Source organism: Salmo salar, chromosome ssa02 (genome assembly GCF_905237065.1).
Source record: "Salmo salar chromosome ssa02, Ssal_v3.1, whole genome shotgun sequence".
Lineage (NCBI taxonomy): Eukaryota > Metazoa > Chordata > Actinopteri > Salmoniformes > Salmonidae > Salmo > Salmo salar.
In genome coordinates, this window is record NC_059443.1 from 15,672,961 (window position 1) to 15,697,822 (window position 24,862).

The 24,862-nt window shown below is 45.9% G+C and overlaps 1 protein-coding gene across 1 annotated transcript in view; it reads right to left on the minus strand.

Annotated features, from left to right (window-relative positions):
• virma (vir like m6A methyltransferase associated) overlaps nt 1-24,862 on the minus strand; it is a 33,067-nt gene that overhangs the window by 2,265 nt on the left and 5,940 nt on the right. The window contains 15 exon segments of the mRNA XM_045712833.1: nt 6,020-6,174; nt 6,268-6,417; nt 6,553-6,685; nt 6,818-6,954; nt 6,956-7,036; nt 14,432-14,681; nt 15,466-15,701; nt 15,892-16,047; nt 16,134-16,616; nt 20,119-20,201; nt 20,932-21,614; nt 22,004-22,215; nt 22,414-22,551; nt 22,678-23,264; nt 23,267-23,398. Coding sequence (XP_045568789.1) covers nt 6,020-6,174; nt 6,268-6,417; nt 6,553-6,685; nt 6,818-6,954; nt 6,956-7,036; nt 14,432-14,681; nt 15,466-15,701; nt 15,892-16,047; nt 16,134-16,616; nt 20,119-20,201; nt 20,932-21,614; nt 22,004-22,215; nt 22,414-22,551; nt 22,678-23,264; nt 23,267-23,398 — 3,616 coding nt within the window.

Here is a 24,862-nt window from a genome sequence, read left to right on the forward strand (position 1 = left end):
ATACCCCAACCAGAAGCCATGGATTACAGGCAACATTCGCACTGAGCTAAAGGGTAGAGCTGCCGCTTTCAAGGTGCGGGACTCTAACCTGGAAGCTTACAAGAAATCCCGCTATGCCCTGCGACGAACCATCAAACAGGCAAAGCGTCAATACAGGGCTAAGATTGAATCATACTACACCGGCTCCGACGCTCGTCAGATGTGGCAGGGCTTCCTAACTATTACAGACTACAAAGGGAAGCACAGCCGCGAGCTGCCCAGTGACACGAGCCTACCAGACGAGCTAAATCACTGCTATGCTCGCCTCGAGGCAAGCAACCATGAGGCATGCATGAGAGCATCAGCTGTTCCGGATGACTGTGTGATCAAGCTCTCCGTAGCCGACGTGAGTAAGACCTTTAAACAGGTCAACATACACAAGGCTGTGGGGCCATACGGATTACCAGGACGTGTGCTCCGGGCATGTGCTGACCAACTGGCAGGTGTCTTCACTGACATTTTCAACATGTCCCTGATTGAGTCTAATACCAACATGTTTCAAGCAGACCACCATAGTCCCTGTGCCCAAGAACACAAAGGCAACCTGCCTAAATGACTACCGACCCGTAGCACTCACGTCCGTAGCCATGAAGTGCTTTGAAAGGCGGGTAATGGCTCACATCAACACCATTATCCCAGAAACCCTAGACCTACTCCAATTTGCATACCGCCAAAACAGATCCACAGATGATGCAATTTCCATTGCACTCCACACTTCCCTTTCCCACCTGGACAAAAGGAACACCTACGTGAGAATTCTATTCATTGACTACTGCTCAGCGTTCAACACCATAGTACCCTCAAAGCTCATCACTAAGCTAAGGAACCTGGGACTAAACACCTCCCTCTGCAACTGGATCCTGGACTTCCTGACGGGCCGCTCCCAGGTGGTGAGGGTAGGTAGCAACACATCCGCCACGCTGATCCTCAACACTGGAGCTCTCCAGGGGTGCGTGCTCAGTCCCCTCCTGTACTCCCTGTTCACCCACGACTGCATGGTCAGGCACGACTCCAACACCATCATTAAGTTTGCAGACGACACAACAGTGGTAGGCCTGATCACCGACAACGACGAGACAGCCTATAGGGAGGAGGTCAGAGACCTGGCCGGGTGGTGCCAGAATAACAACCTATCCCTCAACGTAACCAAGACTAAGGAGATGATTGTGGACTACAGGAAAAGGAGGACCGAGCACGCCCCCATTCTCATCGACGGGGCTGTAGTGGAGCAGGTTGAGAGCTTCAAGTTCCTTGGTGTCCACATCAACAACAAACTAGAATGGTCCAAACACACCAAGACAGTCGTGAAGAGTGCACGACAAAGCCTATTCCCCCTCAGGAAACGAAAAAGATTTGGCATGGGTCCTGAGATCCTCTAAACGTTCTACAGCTGCAACATCGAGGGCATCCTGACCGGTTGCATCACTGCCTGGTACGGCAATTGCTCGGCCTCCGACCGCAGGGCACTTCAGAGGGTAGTGCGTACGGCCCAGTACATCACTGGGGCAAAGCTGCCTGCCATCCAGGACCTCTACACCAGGCGGTGTCAGAGGAAGGCCCTAAAAATTGTCAAAGACCCCAGCCACCCCAGTCATAGACTGTTCTATCTACTAGAGGTTGACCGATTAATCGGAATGGCCGATTAATTAGGGCCGATTTTCAAGTTTTCATAACAATCGGTAATTGGTATTTTTGGACACCCGATAGGAACGGTGGGTTAACTGCCTTGTTCAGGGGCAGAGCGACAGACTTTTACCTTGTCAGCTCGGGGATTCAATCTTGCAACCTTACGGTTAACTAGGTTTTTGGCCTGTCTAGGGAGTTTTTCCTAGGGAGTTTTTCCTAGCCACCGTGCTTCTTTCACATGCATTGCTTGCTGTTTGGGGCTTTAGGCTGGGTTTCTGTACAGCACTTTGAGATATCAGCTGATGTACGAAGGGCTATATAAATACATTTGATTTAATTTGAACTAGTCCAACGCTCTAACCAGCTGCTTTACATTGCACTCCACGAGGAGCCTGCCTGTTACGCAAATGCAGTAAGAAGCCAAGGTAAGTTGCTAGCTAGCATTAAACTTATCTTATAAAAAACAATCAATCAATCATAATCACTAGTTAACTACACATGGTTGATGATATTACTAGTTTATCTAGCCTGTCCTGCGTTGCATATAATCGATGCGGTGCGCATTCGCGAAAAAGGACTGTCATTGCTCCAACGTTTACCTAACCATAAACATCAATGTCTTAAAATCAATACACAAGTATATTTTTTAAACCTGCGTATTTAGCTAAAAGAAATGCAGGTTCGCAGGCAATATTAACCAGGTGAAATTGTGTCACTTCTCTTGCGTTCATTGCACGCAGAGTCAGGGTATATGCAACAGTTTGGGCCGCCTGGCTCGTTGCGAACTAATTTGCCAGAATTTTATGTAATTATGACATAACATTGAAGGTTGTGTAATGTAACAGGAATATTTAGACTTATGGATGCCACCCGTTAGATAAAATACGGAACGGTTCCATATTTCACTGAAAGAAAAACGTTTTGTTTTCGAGATGATAGTTTCCGGATTCAACCATATTAATGACCTAAGGCTCGTATTTCTGTGTGTTTATTATATTATAATTAAGTCTATGATTTGATAGAGCAGTCTGCCTGAGCGGTGGTAGGCACCAGCAGGCTCGTAAGCATTCATTCAAACAGCACTTTCGTGCGTTTTGCCAGCAACTCTTCGCAATGCTTCAAGCATTGCGTTGTTTATGACTTCAAGCCTATCAACCCCCGAGATTAGGCTGGTGTAACCGATGTGAAATGGCTAGCTAGTTAGCGGGGTGCGCGCTAATAGCGCTTCAAACGTCACTCGCTCTGAGACTTGGAGTAGTTGTTCCCCTAGCTCTGCATGGGTAACGCTGCTTCGAGGGTGGCTGTTGTCGATGTGTTCCTGGTTCGAGCCCAGGTAGGAGTGAGGAGAGGGACGGAAGCTATACTGGTACACTGGCAATACTAAAGTGCCTATAAGAACATCCAATAGTCAAAGGTATATGAAATACAAATCGTATAGAGAGAAGTAGTCCTATAATTCCTATAATAACTACAACCTAAAACTTCTTACCTGGGAATATTGAAGACTCATGTTAAAAGGAACCACCAGCTTTCATATGTTCTCATGTTCTGAGCAAGGCACTTAAACGTTAGCTTTCTTACATGGCACATATTGCACTTTTACTTTCTTCTCCAACACTTTGTTTTTGCATTATTTAAACCAAATTGAACATGTTTCATTATTTGAGGCTAAATTGATTTTGATGTATTATATTAAGTTAAAATAAGTGTTCATTCAGTATTGTTGTAATTGTCATTATTACAAATAAAATAAAAAATAAATATAAAATATATATATATATATATATATATATATATATATATATATATATATATATAAAAATCGGCCGATTAATCGGCATCGGATTTTTGGGGGGTCCTCCAATAATCGGTATCGGCGTTGAAAAATCATTAATCGGTCTACCTCTACTCTCTACTACCATAGATCTGCATGGCAAGTGGTACCGGAATGCCAAGTCTAGGACAAAAGGCTTCTCAACAGTTTTTACCCCCAAGCCATAAGACTCCTGAACAGGTAACCAAATGGTTACCCGGACTAATTGCATTGTGTGCCCCCCCCTCTTTTACGCTGCTGCAACTCTCTGTTTATCTTATATGCATAGTCACTTTAACTATACATTCATGTACATACAGTGAGGGAAAAAAGTATTTGATCCCCTGCTGATTTTGTACGTTTGCCCACTGACAAAGAAATGATCAGTCTATCATTTTAATGGTAGGTTTATTTGAACAGTGAGACACAGAATAACAACAAAAAATTTAAAAAACGCATGTCAAAAATGTTATAAATTGATTTGCATTTTAATGAGAGAAATAAGTATTTGACCCCCTCTCAATCAGAAGGATTTCTGGCTCCCAGGTGTCTTTTATATAGCTAACGAGCTGAGATTAGGAGCACACTCTTAAAGGGAGTGCTCCTAATCTCAGTTTGTCACCTGTATAAAAGACACCTGTCCACAGAATCAATCAATCAATCAGATTCCAAACTCTCCACCATGGCCAAGACCAAAGAGCTCTCCAAGGATGTCAGGGACAAGATTGTAGACCTACACAAGGCTGGAATGGGCTACAAGACCATCACCAAGCAGCTTGGTGAGAAGGTGACAACAGTTGGTGCATTTATTCGCAAATGGAAGAAACACAAAAGAACTGTCAATCTCCCTCGGCCTGGGGCTCCATGCAAGATCTCACCTCGTGGAGTTGCAATGATCATGAGAACGGTGAGGAATCAGCCCAGAACTATACGGGAGGATCTTGTCAATAATCTCAAGGCAGCTGGGACCATAGTAACACACTACGCCGTGAAGGACTGAAATCCTGCAGCGCCCGCAAGGTCCCCCTGCTCAAGAAAGCACATATACATGCCCGTCTGAAGTTTGCCAATGAACATCTGAATGATTCAGAGGACAACTGGGTGAAAGTGTTGTGGTCAGATGAGACCAAAATGGAGCTCTTTGGCATCAACTCAACTCGCCGTGTTTGGAGGAGGAGGAATGCTGCCTATGACCCCAAGAACACCATCCCCACCATCAAACATGGAGGTGGAAACATTATGCTTTGGGGGTGTTTTTCTGCTAAGGGGACAGGACAACTTCACCGCATCAAAGGGACGATGGACGGGGCCATGTACCGTCAAATCTTGGGTGAGAACCTCCTTCCCTCAGCCAGGGCATTGAAAATGGGTCGTGGATGGGTATTCCAGCATGACAATGACCCAAAACACATGGCCAAGGCAACAAAGGAGTGGCACATTAAGGTCCTGGAGTGGCCTAGCCAGTCTCCAGACCTTAATCCCATAGAAAATCTGTGGAGGGAGCTGAAAGTTCGAGTTGCCAAACGTCAGCCTCGAAACCTTAATGACTTGGAGAAGATCTGCAAAGAGGAGTGGGCCAAAATCCCTCCTGAGATGTGTGCAAACCTGGTGGCCAACTACAAGAAACGTCTGACCTCTGTGATTGCCAACAAGGGTTTTGCCACCAAGTACTAAGTCATGTATTGCAGAGGGGTCAAATACTTATTTCCCTCATTAAAATGCAAATAATTGTATACAAATTTTGACATGTGTTTTTCTGGATTTTTTTGTTGTTATTCTGTATCTCACTGTTCAAATAAACCTACCATTAAAGTTATAGACTGATCATTTCTTTGTCAGTGGGCAAACGTACAAATTCAGCAGGGGATCAAATACCTTTTTCCCTCACTGTACTACCTCAATTGGCCCGACCAACCAGTGCTCCCGCACATTGGCTAACTGGGCTATCTGCATTGTGTCCCGCCACCCGCCAACCCCTCTTTTTACGCTACTGCTACTCTCTGTTCGTCATATATGCATAGTCACTTTAACCATACCTACATGTACATACTACCTCAATAAGCCTGACTAACCAGTGTCTGTATATAGCCTTGCTACTGTTATTTTCAAATGTCTTTTAACTGTCGTTTTATTTCTTTACTTACCTACACACACACACCTTTTTTTTGCACTATTGGTTAGAACCTGTAAGTAAGCATTTCACTGTAAGGTTGTATTTGGCACATATGACAAATAAACTTTGATTTGATATTGGCCATATACCAGACCCCCTCGGGCCTTATTGCTTAAGTGAAATATATATTCCAAGACTGTTTCTGCTGTTTGAAGCTGGTGTGCAAAACCGAAAGTAAAAGACGCAAAAATGAAATTTAAGAACTGGAAGCATAAAAATAGCGCACATATAAAAAGATCTACACGCGTTCAGTGAGAATGACAGATCTATAACTCACATTTCTATGTGAATTTGTTCAGCTCGCCCAAAAAGTTACATATTGCAGCTTTAACGGTATCTATTGGGCCAACAGTGTCAGTGGGCGGTACCTGTGGTTGAACTGGGCCAATAGCGTGTCAGGGTTGGGTAGAGTGGGCTCCGTCTCAGGGGGAGAAGATGTGTCCATAGTTGTCTCCAGCGTCTGTCGTAGACCAATCACATTCTCCAACAGGGTCTCCAATGAATCCTCCTCCTTGCACAGCTTCTACACACACACACCAGTTACTTCCACTACTTCCGTCAGGAGATCTGTACTTACATTTATAATCATTACTATGCACAAAGTGTTTGTGTGTACCGTGATGTGTTTCTCTAGTGTGTTTAGAGGGTGTGTGTCAGTCTCCTCCCACTGCAGCAGAGCCTTCATCTCTGAGCCAGTCAGAGCCACAGACCTTGGGGGCGGGACCAGCCCGGACTCTTCCCCTCCACTCTCCTCCCCACAGCAACCCTGGGTATGAGAACAGACAGAGTGACAGAGACAGATTAATGATATACGGGCGGACCGGCCTTCACATCGGCAGATAATGGTTGACCATGTTAATAATGGTTGATCATGTTGATATGGACTTGCTTGGGGTTCTACCAGAGGGTCAGTGTTGAGGATCTGTCGTAGGAAGTCCAGCAGAGCAGAGAGGAGTTCAGCAGAGTCTTTCCTGAAGGAGAACACCTGTCTCTTCAACAGAGCACACACACTGGCACTGTGCTTCTTCAGAGCCCTAAAAACACACATCTCTAAAGTTGAATTCGGTGTTCCACAAGGTTCAGTGCTTTAACCCCTACTATTGTCTATATACACATGCTACACTTGCATTGATCTAAACTCCTGGCAGTGAGGAGTGTGTGTGTACCCTTTGAGGTGGTAGAGTCCATAGTCATGTTCTGTGAGGAACATGAGTGTTCTGAGACAGGTGAGGAGCAGAGCGGCACTGCTCTCTCCGTTCCCCAAAACCTCCAGCAGAGAGTCGCACACTGATGAGATCATTTCCCCGTCCTGGCAGGGCATTGGCCAGTTGCTCGGCCTCTGACACACACCCCTCGGCTGGGTGGGGCACCACCAGAGAGATGTCCTAACACACACACACACACACACACACACACACACACACACACACACACACACACACACACACACACACACACACACACACACACACACACACACACACACACACACACACACACACACACACACACACAGCAGAGTTAACCCAATGAGTCCCACCATTTACAAAAGCATTTGTAGAGTCAGAATGATTTGAGATGCTTGGCAAAAGCTGACTCTCACGTAACATGTTTCGTCTCTATGATTCTCATAAACTACACAAGAGTCGTTAGAAGGGGTTCTTCTACAGAGAAGACCATAGTAAATCCCAGGACATAGTGTCTATAACACTGTAAGGGGTTATTCTACAGAGAAGACCATAGTAAATCCCAGGACATAGTGTCTATAACACTGTAAGGGGTTATTCTACAGAGAAGACCATAGTAAATCCCAGGACATAGTGTCTATAACACTGTAAGGGGTTATTCTACAGAGAAGACCATAGTAAATCCCAGGACATAACACTGTAAGGGGTTATTCTACATAGAAGACCATAGTAAATCCCAGGACATAGTGTCTATAACACTGTAAGGGGTTCTTCTACATAGAAGACCATAGTAAATCCCAGGACATAGTGTCTATAACACTGTAAGGGCTTCTTCTACATAGAAGACCATAGTAAATCCCAGGACATAGTGTCTATAACACTGTAAGGGGTTCTTCTACAGAGAAGACCATAGTAAATCCCAGGACATAGTTCTAACACTGTAAGGGGTTATTCTACAGAGAAGACCATAGTAAATCCCAGGACATAAAACACTGTAAGGGGTTCTTCTACATAGAAGACCATAGTAAATCCCAGGACATAGTGTCTATAACACTGAAAGGGGTTATTCTACAGAGAAGACCATAGTAAATCCCAGGACATAACACTGTAAGGGGTTATTCTACAGAGAAGACCATAGTAAATCCCAGGACATAACACTGTAAGGGGTTCTTCTACAGAGAAGACCATAGTAAATCCCAGGACATAGTGTCTATAACACTGTAAGGGGTTATTCTACAGAGAAGACCATAGTAAATCCCAGGACATAGTGTCTATAACACTGTAAGGGGTTATTCTACAGAGAAGACCATAGTAAATCCCAGGACATAACACTGTAAGGGGTTATTCTACATAGAAGACCATAGTAAATCCCAGGACATATGTAACACTGTAAGGGGTCTTCTACATAGAAGACCATAGTAAATCCCAGGACATAGTGTCTATAACACTGTAAGGGGTTCTTCTACAGAGAAGACCATAGTAAATCCCAGGACATAGTGTCTATAACACTGTAAGGGGTTCTTCTACATAGAAGACCATAGTAAATCCCAGGACATAGTGTCTATAACACTGTAAGGGGTTCTTCTACAGAGAAGACCATAGTAAATCCCAGGACATAACACTAAGGGGTTATTCTACATAGAAGACCATAGTAAATCCCAGGACATAGTGTCTATAATACTGTAAGGGGTTCTTCTACATAGAAGACCATAGTAAATCCCAGGACATAGTGTCTATAACACTGTAAGGGGGTCTTCTACATAGAAGACCATAGTAAATCCCAGGACATAGTGTCTATAACACTGTAAGGGGTTATTCTACATTGAAGACCATAGTAAATCCCAGGACATAACACTGTAAGGGGTTATTCTACAGAGAAGACCATAGTAAATCCCAGGACATAGTGTCTATAACACTGTAAGGGTTCTTCTACATTGAAACATAGTAGCATAAACTTTCTACGAAGACCATAGTAAATCCCAGGACATAGTGTCTATAACACTGTAAGGGGTTCTTCTACATAGAAGACCATAGTAAATCCCAGGACATAGTGTCTATAACACTGTAAGGGGTTCTTCTACATAGAAGACCATAGTAAATCCCAGGACATAGTGTCTATAACACTGTAAGGGGTTCTTCTACAGAGAAGACCATAGTAAATCCCAGGACATAACACTAAGGGGTTATTCTACATAGAAGACCATAGTAAATCCCAGGACATAACACTGTAAGGGGTCTTCTACATAGAAGACCATAGTAAATCCCAGGACATATATACACTGTAAGGGGTTCTTCTACATAGAAGACCATAGTAAATCCCAGGACATAGTGTCTATAACACTGTAAGGGGTTCTTCTACATAGAAGACCATAGTAAATCCCAGGACATAGTGTCTATAACACTGTAAGGGGTCTTCTACATAGAAGACCATAGTAAATCCCAGGACATAGCCTGTCTATAACACTGTAAGGGGTTATTCTACATAGAAGACCATAGTAAATCCCAGGACATAGTGTCTATAACACTGTAAGGGGTTCTTCTACCGAGAAGACCATAGTAAATCCCAGGACATAACACTGAAGGGGTTCTTCTACATAGAAGACCATAGTAAATCCCAGGACATAACACTGTAAGGGGTCTTCTACATAGAAGACCATAGTAAATCCCAGGACATAACACTGTAAGGGGTTATTCTACATAGAAGACCATAGTAAATCCCAGGACATAGTGTCTATAACACTGTAAGGGGTTCTTCTACAGAGAAGACCATAGTAAATCCCAGGACATAACACTGAAGGGGTTATTCTACATAGAAGACCATAGTAAATCCCAGGACATAGTGTCTAACACTGTAAGGGGTTCTTCTACAGAGAAGACCATAGTAAATCCCAGGACATAGTGTCTATAACACTGTAAGGGGTTCTTCTACAGAGAAGACCATAGTAAATCCCAGGACATAGTGTCTATAACACTGTAAGGGGTTCTTCTACAGAGAAGACCATAGTAAATCCCAGGACATAGTGTCTATAACAATGTAAGGGGTTCTTCTACATAGAAGACCATAGTAAATCCCAGGACATAACACTGTAAGGGGTTCTTCTACATAGAAGACCATAGTAAATCCCAGTACATAACACTGTAAGGGGTCTTCTACATAGAAGACCATAGTAAATCCCAGGACATATATACACTGTAAGGGGTCTTCTACATAGAAGACCATAGTAAATCCCAGGACATAGTCTTACACTGTAAGGGGTCCTTCTACATAGAAGACCATAGTAAATCCCAGGACATAGTGTCTATAACACTGTAAGGGGTTCTTCTACCTAGAAGACCATAGTAAATCCCAGGACATAGTGTCTATAACACTGTAAGGGGTTCTTCTACAGAGAAGACCATAGTAAATCCCAGGACATAACACTGTAAGGGGTCTTCTACATAGAAGACCATAGTAAATCCCAGGACATAACACTGTAAGGGGTCTTCTACAGAGAAGACCATAGTAAATCCCAGGACATAGTGTCTATAACACTGTAAGGGGTCTTCTACATAGAAGACCATAGTAAATCCCAGGACATAGTTATACACTGTAAGGGTTCTTCTACATAGAAGACCATAGTAAATCCCAGGACATAGTGTCTATAACACTGTAAGGGGTTCTTCTACAGAGAAGACCATAGTAAATCCCAGGACATAGTGTCTATAACACTGTAAGGGGTTCTTCTACATAGAAGACCATAGTAAATCCCAGGACATAGTGTCTATAACACTGTAAGGGGTTATTCTACAGAGAAGACCATAGTAAATCCCAGGACATAGTGTCTATAACACTGTAAGGGGTTCTTCTACATAGAAGACCATAGTAAATCCCAGGACATAGTGTCTATAACACTGTAAGGGGTTCTTCTACATAGAAGACCATAGTAAATCCCAGGACATAGTGTCTATAACACTGTAAGGGGTTCTTCTACATAGAAGACCATAGTAAATCCCAGGACATAGTGTCTATAACACTGTAAGGGGTTCTTCTACATAGAAGACCATAGTAAATCCCAGGACATAGTGTCTATAACACTGTAAGGGGTTCTTCTACATAGAAGACCATAGTAAATCCCAGGACATAGTGTCTATAACACTGTAAGGGGTCTTCTACATAGAAGACCATAGTAAATCCCAGGACATAGTGTCTATAACACTGTAAGGGGTTCTTCTACATAGAAGACCATAGTAAATCCCAGGACATAGTGTCTATAACACTGTAAGGGGTTCTTCTACATAGAAGACCATAGTAAATCCCAGGACATATCTATAACACTGTAAGGGGTCTTCTACAGAGAAGACCATAGTAAATCCCAGGACATAGTGTCTATAACACTGTAAGGGGTTCTTCTACAGAGAAGACCATAGTAAATCCCAGGACATAGTGTCTATAACACTGTAAGGGGTTCTTCTACATAGAAGACCATAGTAAATCCCAGGACATAGTGTCTATAACACTGTAAGGGGTTCTTCTACCTAGAAGACCATAGTAAATCCCAGGACATAGTGTCTATAACACTGTAAGGGGTTCTTCTACATAGAAGACCATAGTAAATCCCAGGACATAGTGTCTATAACACTGTAAGGGGTCTTCTACATAGAAGACCATAGTAAATCCCAGGACATAGTGTCTATAACACTGTAAGGGGTTCTTCTACATAGAAGACCATAGTAAATCCCAGGACATAAACACTGTAAGGGGTCTTCTACAGAGAAGACCATAGTAAATCCCAGGACATAGTGTCTATAACACTGTAAGGGGTTCTTCTACATAGAAGACCATAGTAAATCCCAGGACATAGTGTCTATAACACTGTAAGGGGTTCTTCTACATAGAAGACCATAGTAAATCCCAGGACATACAACACTGTAAGGGGTCTTCTACAGAGAAGACCATAGTAAATCCCAGGACATAACACTGTAAGGGGTCTTCTACAGAGAAGACCATAGTAAATCCCAGGACATAGTGTCTATAACACTGTAAGGGGTTCTTCTACATAGAAGACCATAGTAAATCCCAGGACATAGTGTCTATAACACTGTAAGGGGTTATTCTACCGAGAAGACCATAGTAAATCCCAGGACATAGTGTCTATAACACTGTAAGGGGTTCTTCTACATAGAAGACCATAGTAAATCCCAGGACATAGTGTCTATAACACTGTAAGGGGTTCTTCTACAGAGAAGACCATAGTAAATCCCAGGACATAGTGTCTATAACACTGTAAGGGGTTCTTCTACATAGAAGACCATAGTAAATCCCAGGACATAACACTGTAAGGGGTTATTCTACAGAGAAGACCATAGTAAATCCCAGGACATAGTGTCTATAACACTGTAAGGGGTTCTTCTACCTAGAAGACCATAGTAAATCCCAGGACATAGTGTCTATAACACTGTAAGGGGTTATTCTACCTAGAAGACCATAGTAAATCCCAGGACATAGTGTCTATAACACTGTAAGGGGTTCTTCTACATAGAAGACCATAGTAAATCCCAGGACATAGTGTCTATAACACTGTAAGGGGTTCTTCTACAGAGAAGACCATAGTAAATCCCAGGACATAGTGTCTATAACACTGTAAGGGGTTCTTCTACATAGAAGACCATAGTAAATCCCAGGACATAGTGTCTATAACACTGTAAGGGGTTCTTCTACATAGAAGACCATAGTAAATCCCAGGACATAGTGTCTATAACACTGTAAGGGGTTCTTCTACATAGAAGACCATAGTAAATCCCAGGACATAGTGTCTATAACACTGTAAGGGGTTCTTCTACACAGAAGACCATAGTAAATCCCAGGACATAGTGTCTATAACACTGTAAGGGGTTCTTCTACATAGAAGACCATAGTAAATCCCAGGACATAGTGTCTATAACACTGTAAGGGGTTATTCTACCTAGAAGACCATAGTAAATCCCAGGACATAGTGTCTATAACACTGTAAGGGGTTATTCTACAGAGAAGACCATAGTAAATCCCAGGACATAGTGTCTATAACACTGTAAGGGGTTCTTCTACATAGAAGACCATAGTAAATCCCAGGACATAACACTGTAAGGGGTTCTTCTACCTAGAAGACCATAGTAAATCCCAGGACATAGTGTCTATAATACTGTAAGGGGTTCTTCTACCTAGAAGACCATAGTAAATCCCAGGACATAGTGTCTATAACACTGTAAGGGGTTATTCTACAGAGAAGACCATAGTAAATCCCAGGACATAGTGTCTATAACACTGTAAGGGGTTATTCTACATAGAAGACCATAGTAAATCCCAGGACATATACACTGTAAGGGGTTCTTCTACAGAGAGACCATAGTAAATCCCAGGACATAGTGTCTATAACACTGTAAGGGGTTCTTCTACCTAGAAGACCATAGTAAATCCCAGGACATAGTGTCTATAACACTGTAAGGGGTTATTCTACCGAGAAGACCATAGTAAATCCCAGGACATAGTGTCTATAACACTGTAAGGGGTTCTTCTACATAGAAGACCATAGTAAATCCCAGGACATATTACACTGTAAGGGGTTCTTCTACCTAGAAGACCATAGTAAATCCCAGGACATAGTGTCTATAATACTGTAAGGGGTTCTTCTACCTAGAAGACCATAGTAAATCCCAGGACATAGTGTCTATAACACTGTAAGGGGTTCTTCTACATAGAAGACCATAGTAAATCCCAGGACATAGTGTCTATAACACTGTAAGGGGTTATTCTACATAGAAGACCATAGTAAATCCCAGGACATAGTGTCTATAACACTGTAAGGGGTTATTCTACATAGAAGACCATAGTAAATCCCAGGACATAACACTGTAAGGGGTTCTTCTACCTAGAAGACCATAGTAAATCCCAGGACATAGTGTCTATAACACTGTAAGGGGTTATTCTACCTAGAAGACCATAGTAAATCCCAGGACATAGTGTCTATAACACTGTAAGGGGTTATTCTACATAGAAGACCATAGTAAATCCCAGGACATAGTGTCTATAACACTGTGATAAGCTCACATAGTTGCTGTTATAAACTCTGAACAGTTGTCACTGACTAGTTAGATATTCATTTTCCAGTGAGCAAACCATTTCTGTACTTAGAGCATTCTTATAAGTACATTTCTATTGGGTTTTTGCTCTGTCAATAAAACTCATGAATGCACCTGTTTATGTCAAATAGTTAGGTGTTGTACTTGTAGCCCTGGTTGTCCTGAAAAGAACATGGTAAAACACTTCATTGTGAGACTAAATATAACGGCTGGACATGCAGATAAATAAAAGTCAGATAAATGTCTTGGGACTGATGGGGTTAAACACCTTTCTCTATCCCTCTACCGCTCCCTCTTACCTGGCTCAGCCTAATACGACCCCCCTGCTAGTCTGACACATAGTTCAGACTAAAGAGCATCCACAAAGACCTACATGTTTATGAACATAACACGCACCAATTCAGCCCATACCTCTCCATTGTTACCGCTGGAGGAAAAACATCAGCTAGTGGATGAAGTGCATTAGCTTCATACAATACCAGGTGCTTCGTGTGTTACCTGGTCACACAGTGACTGCAGGACAGTTCCCACCAGCTCTGCACAGTGCTGTTGTGGCAGGGCGTGGTCAGCAGCGGGAACCAATAGGGACAGTAGCAGGGGGAAGACATCAGCCAATGGCTCGTCTCCAGGGGCAGAGCCAGAGAGCAGGTGTAACGTTGCGATCTTACAGGCTCTCTGGGAAACCAGGGTGTCGAATAGAGAGAGGAGACGCAGGACCTGCCCCCAACCCGGACTCTTACCCTCAACACTGAAAAACACAACCACACATACCGAAATCAAAAACACAACCACGCATACCGAAATCAAAAACGCAACCACGCATACCGAAATCAAAAACACAACCACACATACCGAAATCAAAAACGCAACCACACAACCCGAAATCAAAAACACAACCACACATACCGAAATCAAAAACACAACCACACATACCGAAATCAAAAACACAACCACACATACCGAAATCAAAAACGCAACCACACAACCCGAAATCAAAAACGCAACCACACAACCCGAAATCAAAAACACAACCACACAACCCGAAATCAAAAACGCAACCACACAACCCGAAATCAAAAACACAACCACACATACCGAAATCAAAAACACAACCACATATACCGAAATCAAAAACACAACCACACATACCGAAATCAAAAACGCAACCACACATACCGAAATCAAAAACACAACCACACATACCGAAATTAAAAACGCAACCACACATACCGAAATTAAAAACACAACCACACAACCCGAAATCAAAAACACAACCACACAACCCGAAATCAAAAACACAACCACACATACCGAAATCAAAAACACAACCACACATACCGAAATCAAAAACACAACCACACATACCGAAATCAAAAACACAACCACACATACCGAAATCAAAAACATCAGAGAAGGTATCATGGTGGTTCTAATTTGGACGTGAAATAATATACAAGGCCAATTAGGGATTTATTTGGCTTGCCATCTTAGTACAAGAGGTGCATAAGGGTGTGTGTTTGCGACTGTCTTACGGCTGTAGTTCCCCCAGCAGGAACTCCAGCAGGGTCTTCATGATGAGGGTGGCGGTGGGAGAGGAGAGGTCAGCCAGCTGGACACACACACGTCGCAGCATGGCCAGCAGCGGAGGACAGCTAGTTCCACACACACACCCGAGGGCATCTGCAAACACACCCCACTGCACCCGCAGGTGCATGCTCCACAACTTCCTGGTGTTCAACGCTACAGCCACGTCCTGGACAGAGATTACCTGGAGGGGGACCGGCACAACACACAACTAGAAATCTGTTTCCCTTCGGTTTGGATGTTTCCAACATGAAAGTCCTACTGCTTTCAATCCTCATGCATTGATTAGTTTGTTAAGTGTCAATCCGACGACCTCCAGACTGTTGCTGATGATGGCTGTAGCAACATGAGAAGCAGCAGGCGTGTGTGTGTACCTGCGTGCTCTGCATGGGCAGGGGGAGTGGTAGCAGTTCAGACAGCAGGGTGAGGCCAGAGAAGAGTCCTTCTGGTGCTTTCAGTAGAGAGCCCAACACCTCCTTCAGCATCAGAGACCATGTGTTACTGAGCAGAGTCTCCTCTGTGTGGGTCATCTACAGGGGAAATGATACCCAATTTATTACACGCAACACACACACACAACATTATGTTAAAGGTCAATCAGAAAAGAGCTCTCTACCTGTTCACTGACTCCCTGTGTGAAGGTGAGCAGCACATCTACGATGAGGGCCTGAACCTTGGTCTCCTCCCAGTCTAGACGTCCAGAGGACGGGGCTGAACACACCACCATGTGTAGCGTCACCAACGTGCTCGCCACACGCGTGTCCCTGAACTGGAAGGCCCCGCTGCGCAGCAGCTCTGTCAGCATGGTCCGCAGCAGCCTTAGCGTGTTAGCGCACACGCCAAGGATCATACAGCGCTGTGGGGTGGGTCCCATGTGTCCATGCACACGCCAGGCAGGCAGCAGCACGCTACACAGCTTCTGGAGCACACAAACACACGTGTCCAAGCCCTCCCCAGAAAACAACTGCACCCCCGCTAGACTCCACTTCAGATCTCTCTGCTGAGCCTCTACGGCGGGAGGGGGACAGGCGATCTGGCAGAGGACCCTCAGAGCAGACATCAGTCCACTTCCCTCTAGAGTCAACACGTTCTGGACGTTCTACAGGGACACACACGGGACAGACAGGACAGAATGGGTTTTCTGTTAGTAATATGACCAATAATACACATGTACATACACTAAGTATTTTATTTACATCAGCCACACAGTGCATTCGGAAAGTATTCAGACCCCTTGACTTTTTACACATTTTGTTACTTTACAGCCTTATTCTAAAATTGATTCAATTGTTTTTCCCCCTCATCAATCTACACACAATACCCCATAATGACGAAGCAAAAACAGTTTACTTTTTTTTTTTAACATTGCAAATGTATAAAAAATAAAATAAAAAATGAAAACAAATCACATTTACATAAGTATTCAGAACCTTTTTTCAATACTTTTGTGGAAGCACCTTTTGCAGAGATTACAGCCTCAAGTCTTCTTGGGTATGACACTACAAGCTTGGCACACCTGTATTTGGGGAGTTTCTCCCATTCTTCTCTGCAGATCCTCTCAAGCTCTGTCAGGTTGAATGGGGAGCGTCGCTGCACAGTTATTTTTAGGTCTCTGCAGAGATGTTCGATCGGGCTCAATTCCGAGCTCTGGCTGGGCCACTCAAGGACATTCAGAGACTTGTCCCTGCGTCGTCTGGCTGTGTGCTTAGGGTCATTGTCCTGTTGGGAGGTGAACTTTCTCCACAGTCAGGTCCTGAGAGCTCTGGAGCAGGTTTTCATCAAGGACCTCTCTGTACTTTGCTCTGTTCATCTTTCCCTCGATCCTGACTAGTCTCCCAGTCCCTGCTGCTAAAAACATCCCGACAGCATGATGCTGCCACCACCATGCTTCACAGTAGAGATGATGCCAGGTTTCCTCCAGACTTGACGCTTGGCATTCAGGCCACAGAGTTCAATCTAGAGCAGAGAATCTTGTTTCTCATGGTCTGAGAGTCTTTAGGTGCCTTTTGGCAAACTACAAGCAGGCTGTCATGTGCCTTTTACTGAGGAGTGGCTTCCGTCTGGCCATTCTACCAGAAAGAACTGATTGGTGGAGTGCTGCAGAGATGGTTGTTCTTCTGGAAGGTTCTCCCATCACCACAGAGGAACTCTGGAGCTCTATCAGAGTGACCATCGGGTTCTTGGTCACCTCCCTGACCAACGCCCTTCTTCCCCGATTGCTCAGTTTGGCCGGGAGGCCAGCTCTAGGAAGAGTCTTGGTGGTTCCAAACTTCTTCCATTTAAGAATGATGGAGGCCACTGTGTTCTTGGGGACCTGCAATGCTGCAGAAATGTTTTGGTACCCTTCCCCAGATCTGTGTCTCAACACAATCTTGTCTCGGAGCTCTACAGACAGTTCCTTCGACCTCATGGCTTGGTTTTTGCTCTGACATGCACTGTCAACTGTGGGACCTTATATAGACAGGTGTGTGCCTTTACAAATCATATCCAAATCAATAGAATTTACCACAGGTGGACTCCAATCAAGTTTTAGAAACATCAAGGACGATCAATGGAAACAGGATGAATAAGAAGGTAACGTAAAAGAAATGTGGAAAAATTCAAGGGGTCTGAATACTTTCCAAAGACGTGCACGCACGCTCTCCCTCCAAGACCTGGGTCAGCCACAGTCACATATATATGCATGTACCGCAGGGCAGCTCTCTAAGCCCTCTACTGGTTTTCTTTTTTTTACCAATGACCAGCCACTGGCATTACACAAAGCATGTGTGTCCATGTACGCTGATGATTAAACCGTATACGCATCAGCAACCACAGCTAATGAAGTCACTGAATCCCTTAACAATGAGTTACAGTCTGTTTTGGAGTGGGTGGCCAGTAATAAACTGGTCCTGAACATCTCTAAAACTAAGAGCATTGTATTTGGTACAAGTCATTCCCTAAGTTCTAGACCTCAGCTGAATCTGGTAATGAATGGTGTGGCTGTTGAACAAGTTGAGGAGACTAAATTACTTGGTGTTACCTTAAGATTGTAAACTGTCATGGTCAAAAGAAAGATGCTTTTTTAACACCACATTCCACAGGCTCTAGTTGTATCTTATCTTGATTATTGTCCAGTCATATGGTCAAGTGCTGCAAAGAAAGACCTAGTTAAGCTGCATCTGGCCCAGAACAGAGCAGCACGTCTTGCTCTTCATTGTAATCAGAGGTCTAACATTAACACTATGCATGAAAGTCTCTCTTGGCTAAGAGTTGAGGAAACACTGACTGCCACTTGTTTTCATAAGAAACAATGTGTTGGAAATTCAAAATTGTTTGCATAGTGAACTTACACAAAGCACTGACACATACACACACACATACACCCCCCACCAGACATGCCACGAGGGGTCTTTTCACAGTCCCCAGGTCCAAAACAAATTCAAGGAAGTGTCCAGTATTATACAGAGCCATGACTGCATAGAACTCCCTTCCATCTTATATAGCACAAGTGAACCGCAAAGCTGGTTTAAAAAACAAATAAAGCAACACCTCATGGCACAAGGCCTCTCCCCCATGTGACCTACTTGTTGTGTATATGTACTGACATGTATGTGTAACCGCTCGATGGGCGCACACACACACACACACACACATTAATGCTTTTAAATTGTCAAGTCTTTTGTCTCAAATGTCTTTTTTGTTATGTGTCGTACCTCAGTCGAACCCCCAGTAAGACCCCAGTGGGACCCCCAGTAAGACCCCAGTCGAAACCCCAGTCGGAACCCAGTAGGACCCCAGTCGCACCCCAGTGAGACTAGCTGTCGTCATAGAAGATCCTAAAAATTAAATCAAACTAGCTAACTCCATGGTGAAGGACGTCTCTGCTGAAATCCACCAAAGGACTGGTGCAGAGACCATGCTTTGTGGAATTCAGGTCCGACTATATGAATAAAATGTGTTATGAAACGCTTACCTTGTACCTATGTTTGTCCTTTAGTTGCGTGCCTTTCTTAACTGAAATCCATACTTTTTCAAGTATGGACGCTAATCAAATAAAACCACCGACTGTTTGCCCATTGCTGTTGCTCTAAGATGGCAACTCAGCGCAAATTAGCATTTGACAATTGAATCTCAACAAGGAAATAGTCGGTGGATGTTTTTGAATAACGTTTATTGAAAAAGTATGGATTTCAGCTAACAAAGAAAGGAACACAACTACAGAAGACAAACACAGGTACAAGTTAAGCGTTTCATAACCTTTTTTTATTTTATTGAAAAAATAAATATTTTTTTTTTAAGTATTGACCTTGGGGGAATCGATGTAGTCATTGCTGAATTCCACAAAGCCTGATCTCTGCTTCACTCGTTGGTGGATTTCATCAGAAACTTCCTTCACCATGGAGTGGAGTTTAGTCAGCTAGTTATATCAAAGCAAGTCGGTGTGTGTGTGTGTGTGTGTGTGTGTGTGTGTGTGTGTGTGTGTGTGTGTGTGTGTGTGTGTGTGTGTGTGTGTGTGTGTAGGGAGCTGAAGGCCTGCAGCCAAGTCATCATTATGAAGGATTAAACAAACAGCAACAACAGGTTATCAGTCCGTGGGGACATGTAGTGTAACAGCTCACCTGTTTGATGTAGTCTATGAGGCTGGGGATGCTCCCCATCTCTAACTTCACCTTGTCCAGAGGTTCCAGCCACTGACTCAGCTCTGGAACACAACACCAACACTGAGAGGATCACTTAGTGTTGCAGTTCACCTTGCAAGGAATTCTGAATAGTAGTTTAACACGTTTTTTTGGGGGGTACTTTTCTCCCCAATTTCGTAATATCCAATTGATAGTAACAGTCTTGTCCCATCGCTGCAACTCCCCTGCGGACTCGGGAGAGGTGAAGGTTGAGAGCCATGTGTCCTCCGAAACACGACCCGCCAAGCCGCACTGTTTCTTGAAACACCGCTCGCTTAACCCGGAAGCCAGCCGCACCAACATGTTGGAGGAAACACCGTCCAGCTGGCGACCGAAGTCAGCTTGCAGGCGCCCGGCCCGCCACAAGGAGTCGCTAGAGCGCGATAGGACAAGGAAATCCCATCCGGCCAAACCCTCCCCTAACCCGGACGACGCTGGGCCAATTGTGCGCCGCCTCATGGGTCTCCCCGTCATGGTCGACTGGGACACAACCTGGGATGGAATCCGTCGATGCAGTGCCATAGACCGCTGCGCCACTCGGGAGGCCTTCAACACATTTCTAAGGGGTGATGGGTAGGGCTATGTCATTACAATGATAGAGTTGGGTGTAGAAGTATTTTTAAAATGAAGGTTTAGGGACCACCAGTTCACCCACTGTTGATAAGGTTGGTTTGGCGTTATAGGTCAGAGGTTAGGGGTTAAGGTTGGATACCAACCTGGCGTTGTTATAGTCAGGGGTCAGGAGCTACGCACCCTGTAGTTTAGCGTTGGTGTCATCAGCCTTGGCCAGGATGAGTAGAGGAGCAGCGTGTTGTTCCATCGTACGGAGATCATTGGAGTTCTGAACCACCATCAGCACCAGCATACACGCATAGTTATAGGTCACCGCCTTCCGGGCCTTGGCCTCCCCGTGTCCGTCCTTGCTGTGGTGCTGCAGCAGCGTAACCAGACAGGAGAGGTTGTTCTCCAGGCTGAAGACGTGGGCCACAGCGCTCCTCCCAGTCTGTGTGAAGGTGATGAGGTAGAGGGCATGGAGCATGCTCAGTACCTCCGCACTGTCCCCCTCCTCTAGCCCCACCCCTCCCTCCCCGCCGGCAGTCACGTGACTCATCAGCTCAGACACGCTCTGGAGGGCATGCAGCGCCTGCATCAGCCACACCCCCAAACCCTCTTCACCCAATCCGGGGCCCGAGAACCCGCCATCGCCCCCAGTGACCATAGGCTCCTCTCCCTCAACCTCGGCGACGGTTGCTAGGAGGCGGAGCAGCAGGTTGGTAGGCGTGGGCTGGGCCAGCATGAAAAGCAGTCCTGATTGGGTGAGAGACAGAAAGTGCAGGACATCCCTGACGGCGTGAGTGACACCTGTATGCCCCGCCGCCACTGCTGCTGACAACGCCACCGCCGAGCTCTCCAGGAAGTGACATGCATGCATGTACCTGTGGGGTGTGGGGGAGAGTTATTAGTACAAATGTCTGTCTGTCTGTCTCTCTGTGTGTGTGTGAGAGTGAGTGAGTGAGTGAGTGAGTGAGTGAGTGAGTGAGTGAGTGAGTGAGTGAGTGAGTGAGTGAGTGAGTGAGAGAGAGAGAGTGAGAGTGAGAGAGAGTGTGTGTGTGTGTGTGAGTGAGTGAGTGAGTGAGTGAGTGAGTGAGTGAGAGAGTGAGAGAGAGAGAGAGAGAGAGAGAGAGTGTGTGTGTGTGTGTGTGAGTGTGTGTGTGTGTGTGAGTGTGAGTGTGTGAGTGTGAGTGAGTGAGTGTGTGAGTGTGAGTGAGTGTGTGTGTGAGTGTGTGAGTGTGTGTGTGTGAGTGTGAGTGTGTGTTGTACCTACCTGTACAGTGTAGGGTAGGGGTCGTCTCTCTCCTGTGGACCAGTAATACGTGCGGTTGTAGGGAAGGCCTTTCCAGGGGGCTGGACCATGGTGTGGGGGGCGGTCTCTAGAAGGTGATGTAACTCTTCTAGAACCCCAGCCAACCTATCCAGCTCAGCCTCGCTGACAGGGGAGGGGCCTAATGATGTCTCCTCCTCCATGGCTATGTCAGGCTCCTCCCCTCATCCTGAAATATAACACTGATCATTCTTATATACTGATATACTGTAGTAATTATATGGACAGTAGAGCCTCAGTCATAGAAACCCCATAGTTCCACACTGAACTGGGAACTGGTTATGAAATGGGAAACTTTATCAGACCCAAATGACTGTTCTTAAAACGCAGATCTCCAGTCAGTGTGTGCTTACCTGCAGAGGCTCGCTCCAGGCTGCCGCTGTCCTCTGCAGGTCAGTCATAACCTCATAGGCGTGGCCTTTCTGCAGAATGGCGTTGCCCGCGGTTACCACCCGCACGGTTTCCTCCCCCAGGAACAGCTGCACCAACCGCTGCGGGGACGGACACACACACACACACACACACACACACACACACACACAACCTCAGTTAGAAACACACGCAGCCTCTCTATTATAAGGTCTTCATGTGTACCGTATGTCTATGGCCCCTCTCACCTGGTATCCACTCCTCTCCATCTCCCCCTCCTGTAGGAAGGCCTCCACACCAGCAGGGGCACTGGTCAGAGCATCCAGAGCCCTCAGGATACACAGCTTCAGCGTGGACGACACATGGTCCACCTGGAGCAGCTCTAGTAGGAGCTCCAGGGCTCCCTCGTGCAGCAGCGCAGTGAGGCCCTGTGGGCACTCGGCCAAGCAGGAAGCCAGCTTAGCTCCAGCTTTCAGCTGCCTGAGGTTTAGAGCAATGGGTTGGGTCAGAGCTATCTCCATACTAAGACCCTGGAGAGCCCATTGGACCAGAGCTCCAATAGGCTCCTCCCATTCCCCCTGTCCAATCAGAAAGCCCAGCCCTCTAGCGAGCAGCCCTGATGCCTGCTCTAGGGCCGTGACCCAGCGGGAGTCACGGTCCTCTCCTATCCCAGCCAGGAGCTCTCTCATCTGGGCAACAACCTCAGCCTCTGCCCCTTCTCCACCTCCAGGCCCCTGTGGACCAACACACACAGCCCCCCTAGCCCTCTCCAGCTGGGAGTCGAAGCGGGTCTTGTAGGGAGGGGTGAAGTAGAGCAGTGGGCGTAGCTCTCTTCGTAGGGGTCGTACTGGACTGGGGGCACAGAGGCCAGGTCTTCAGGGGTGTAGTCAATGTCAAAACTGGGCAGCTTAAAACTCCCATTGTCCAAGTCATCCTCATCACTACTGATCTGCTCATAACCATCATCACCTGGAGGAGGAGGGAGGGAGGGTGAGTGAAGGAGAAATATTGTAAAACAACAAAAACAAACACAGAAAAGAAAAGACCTCACAACACTCACATAAGTGCTAAAACATGAAGAACATGATGAAATGACAGTTCACTCAACCAAGAGTTAAGAATGAGAGAGAATCACAGCACACAGGCACAGTTAGTTTGTCATGCAAGGGGATCTGATACTACAGCAGCAACAGCCATGGCTCTAAGCCTTATGATTACAACTGGTTAGGCTGGTTGGAATGGCACTGAGCAGGGTTGGGGTTGAGGGGTCTGAGCAGGGTTAGGGTTGAGGGGTCTGAACAGGGTGTAGGGTTGAGGGGTCTGAGCAGGGTGTAGGGTTGAGGGGTCTGAACAGGGTGTAGGGTTAGGGTTGAGGGGTCTGAACAGGGTGTAGGGTTGAGGGGTCTGAACAGGGTGTAGGGTTAGGGTTGAGGGGTCTGAACAGGGTGTAGGGTTGAGGGGTCTGAACAGGGTGTAGGGTTAGGGTTGAGGGGTCTGAACAGGGTGTAGGGTTGAGGGGTCTGAACAGGGTGTAGGGGTTGAGGGGTCTGAGCAGGGTGTAGGGTTGAGTGGTCTGAGCAGGGTGTAGGGTTGAGGGGTCTGAGCAGGGTGTAGGGTTGAGGGGTCTGAGCAGGGTGTAGGGGTTGAGGGGTCTGAGCAGGGTGTAGGGTTAGGGTTGAGGGGTCTGAGCAGGGTGTAGGGTTAGGGTTGAGGGGTCTGAGCAGGGTGTAGGGTTGAGGGGTCTGAGCAGGGTCTAGGGTTGAGGGGTCTGAGCAGGGTGTAGGGTTGAGGGGTCTGAGCAGGGTGTAGGGTTGAGGGGTCTGAGCAGGGTGTAGGGTTGAGGGGTCTGAACAGGGTTAGGGTTGAGGGGTCTGAGCAGGGTTAGGGTTGAGGGGTCTGAACAGGGTGTAGGGTTGAGGGGTCTGAGCAGGGTGTAGGGTTGAGGGGTCTGAGCAGGGTGTAGGGTTAGGGTTGAGGGATCTGAGCAGGGTGTAGGGTTGAGGGGTCTGAACAGGGTGTAGGGGTTGAGGGGTCTGAGCAGGGTGTAGGGTTGAGGGGTCTGAGCAGGGTGTAGGGTTGAGGGGTCTGAGCAGGGTGTAGGGTTGAGGGGTCTGAGCAGGGTGTAGGGTTGAGGGGTCTGAACAGGGTGTAGGGTTGAGGGGTCTGAACAGGGTGTAGGGTTGAGGGGTCTGAGCAGGGTGTAGGGTTGAGGGGTCTGAGCAGGGTGTAGGGTTAGGGTTGAGGGGTCTGAACAGGGTGTAGGGTTGAGGGGTCTGAGCAGGGTGTAGGGTTGAGGGGTCTGAGCAGGGTGTAGGGTTGAGGGGTCTGAGCAGGGTGTAGGGTTGAGGGGTCTGAACAGGGTGTAGGGTTGAGGGGTCTGAGCAGGGTGTAGGGTTGAGGGGTCTGAACAGGGTGTAGGGTTGAGGGGTCTGA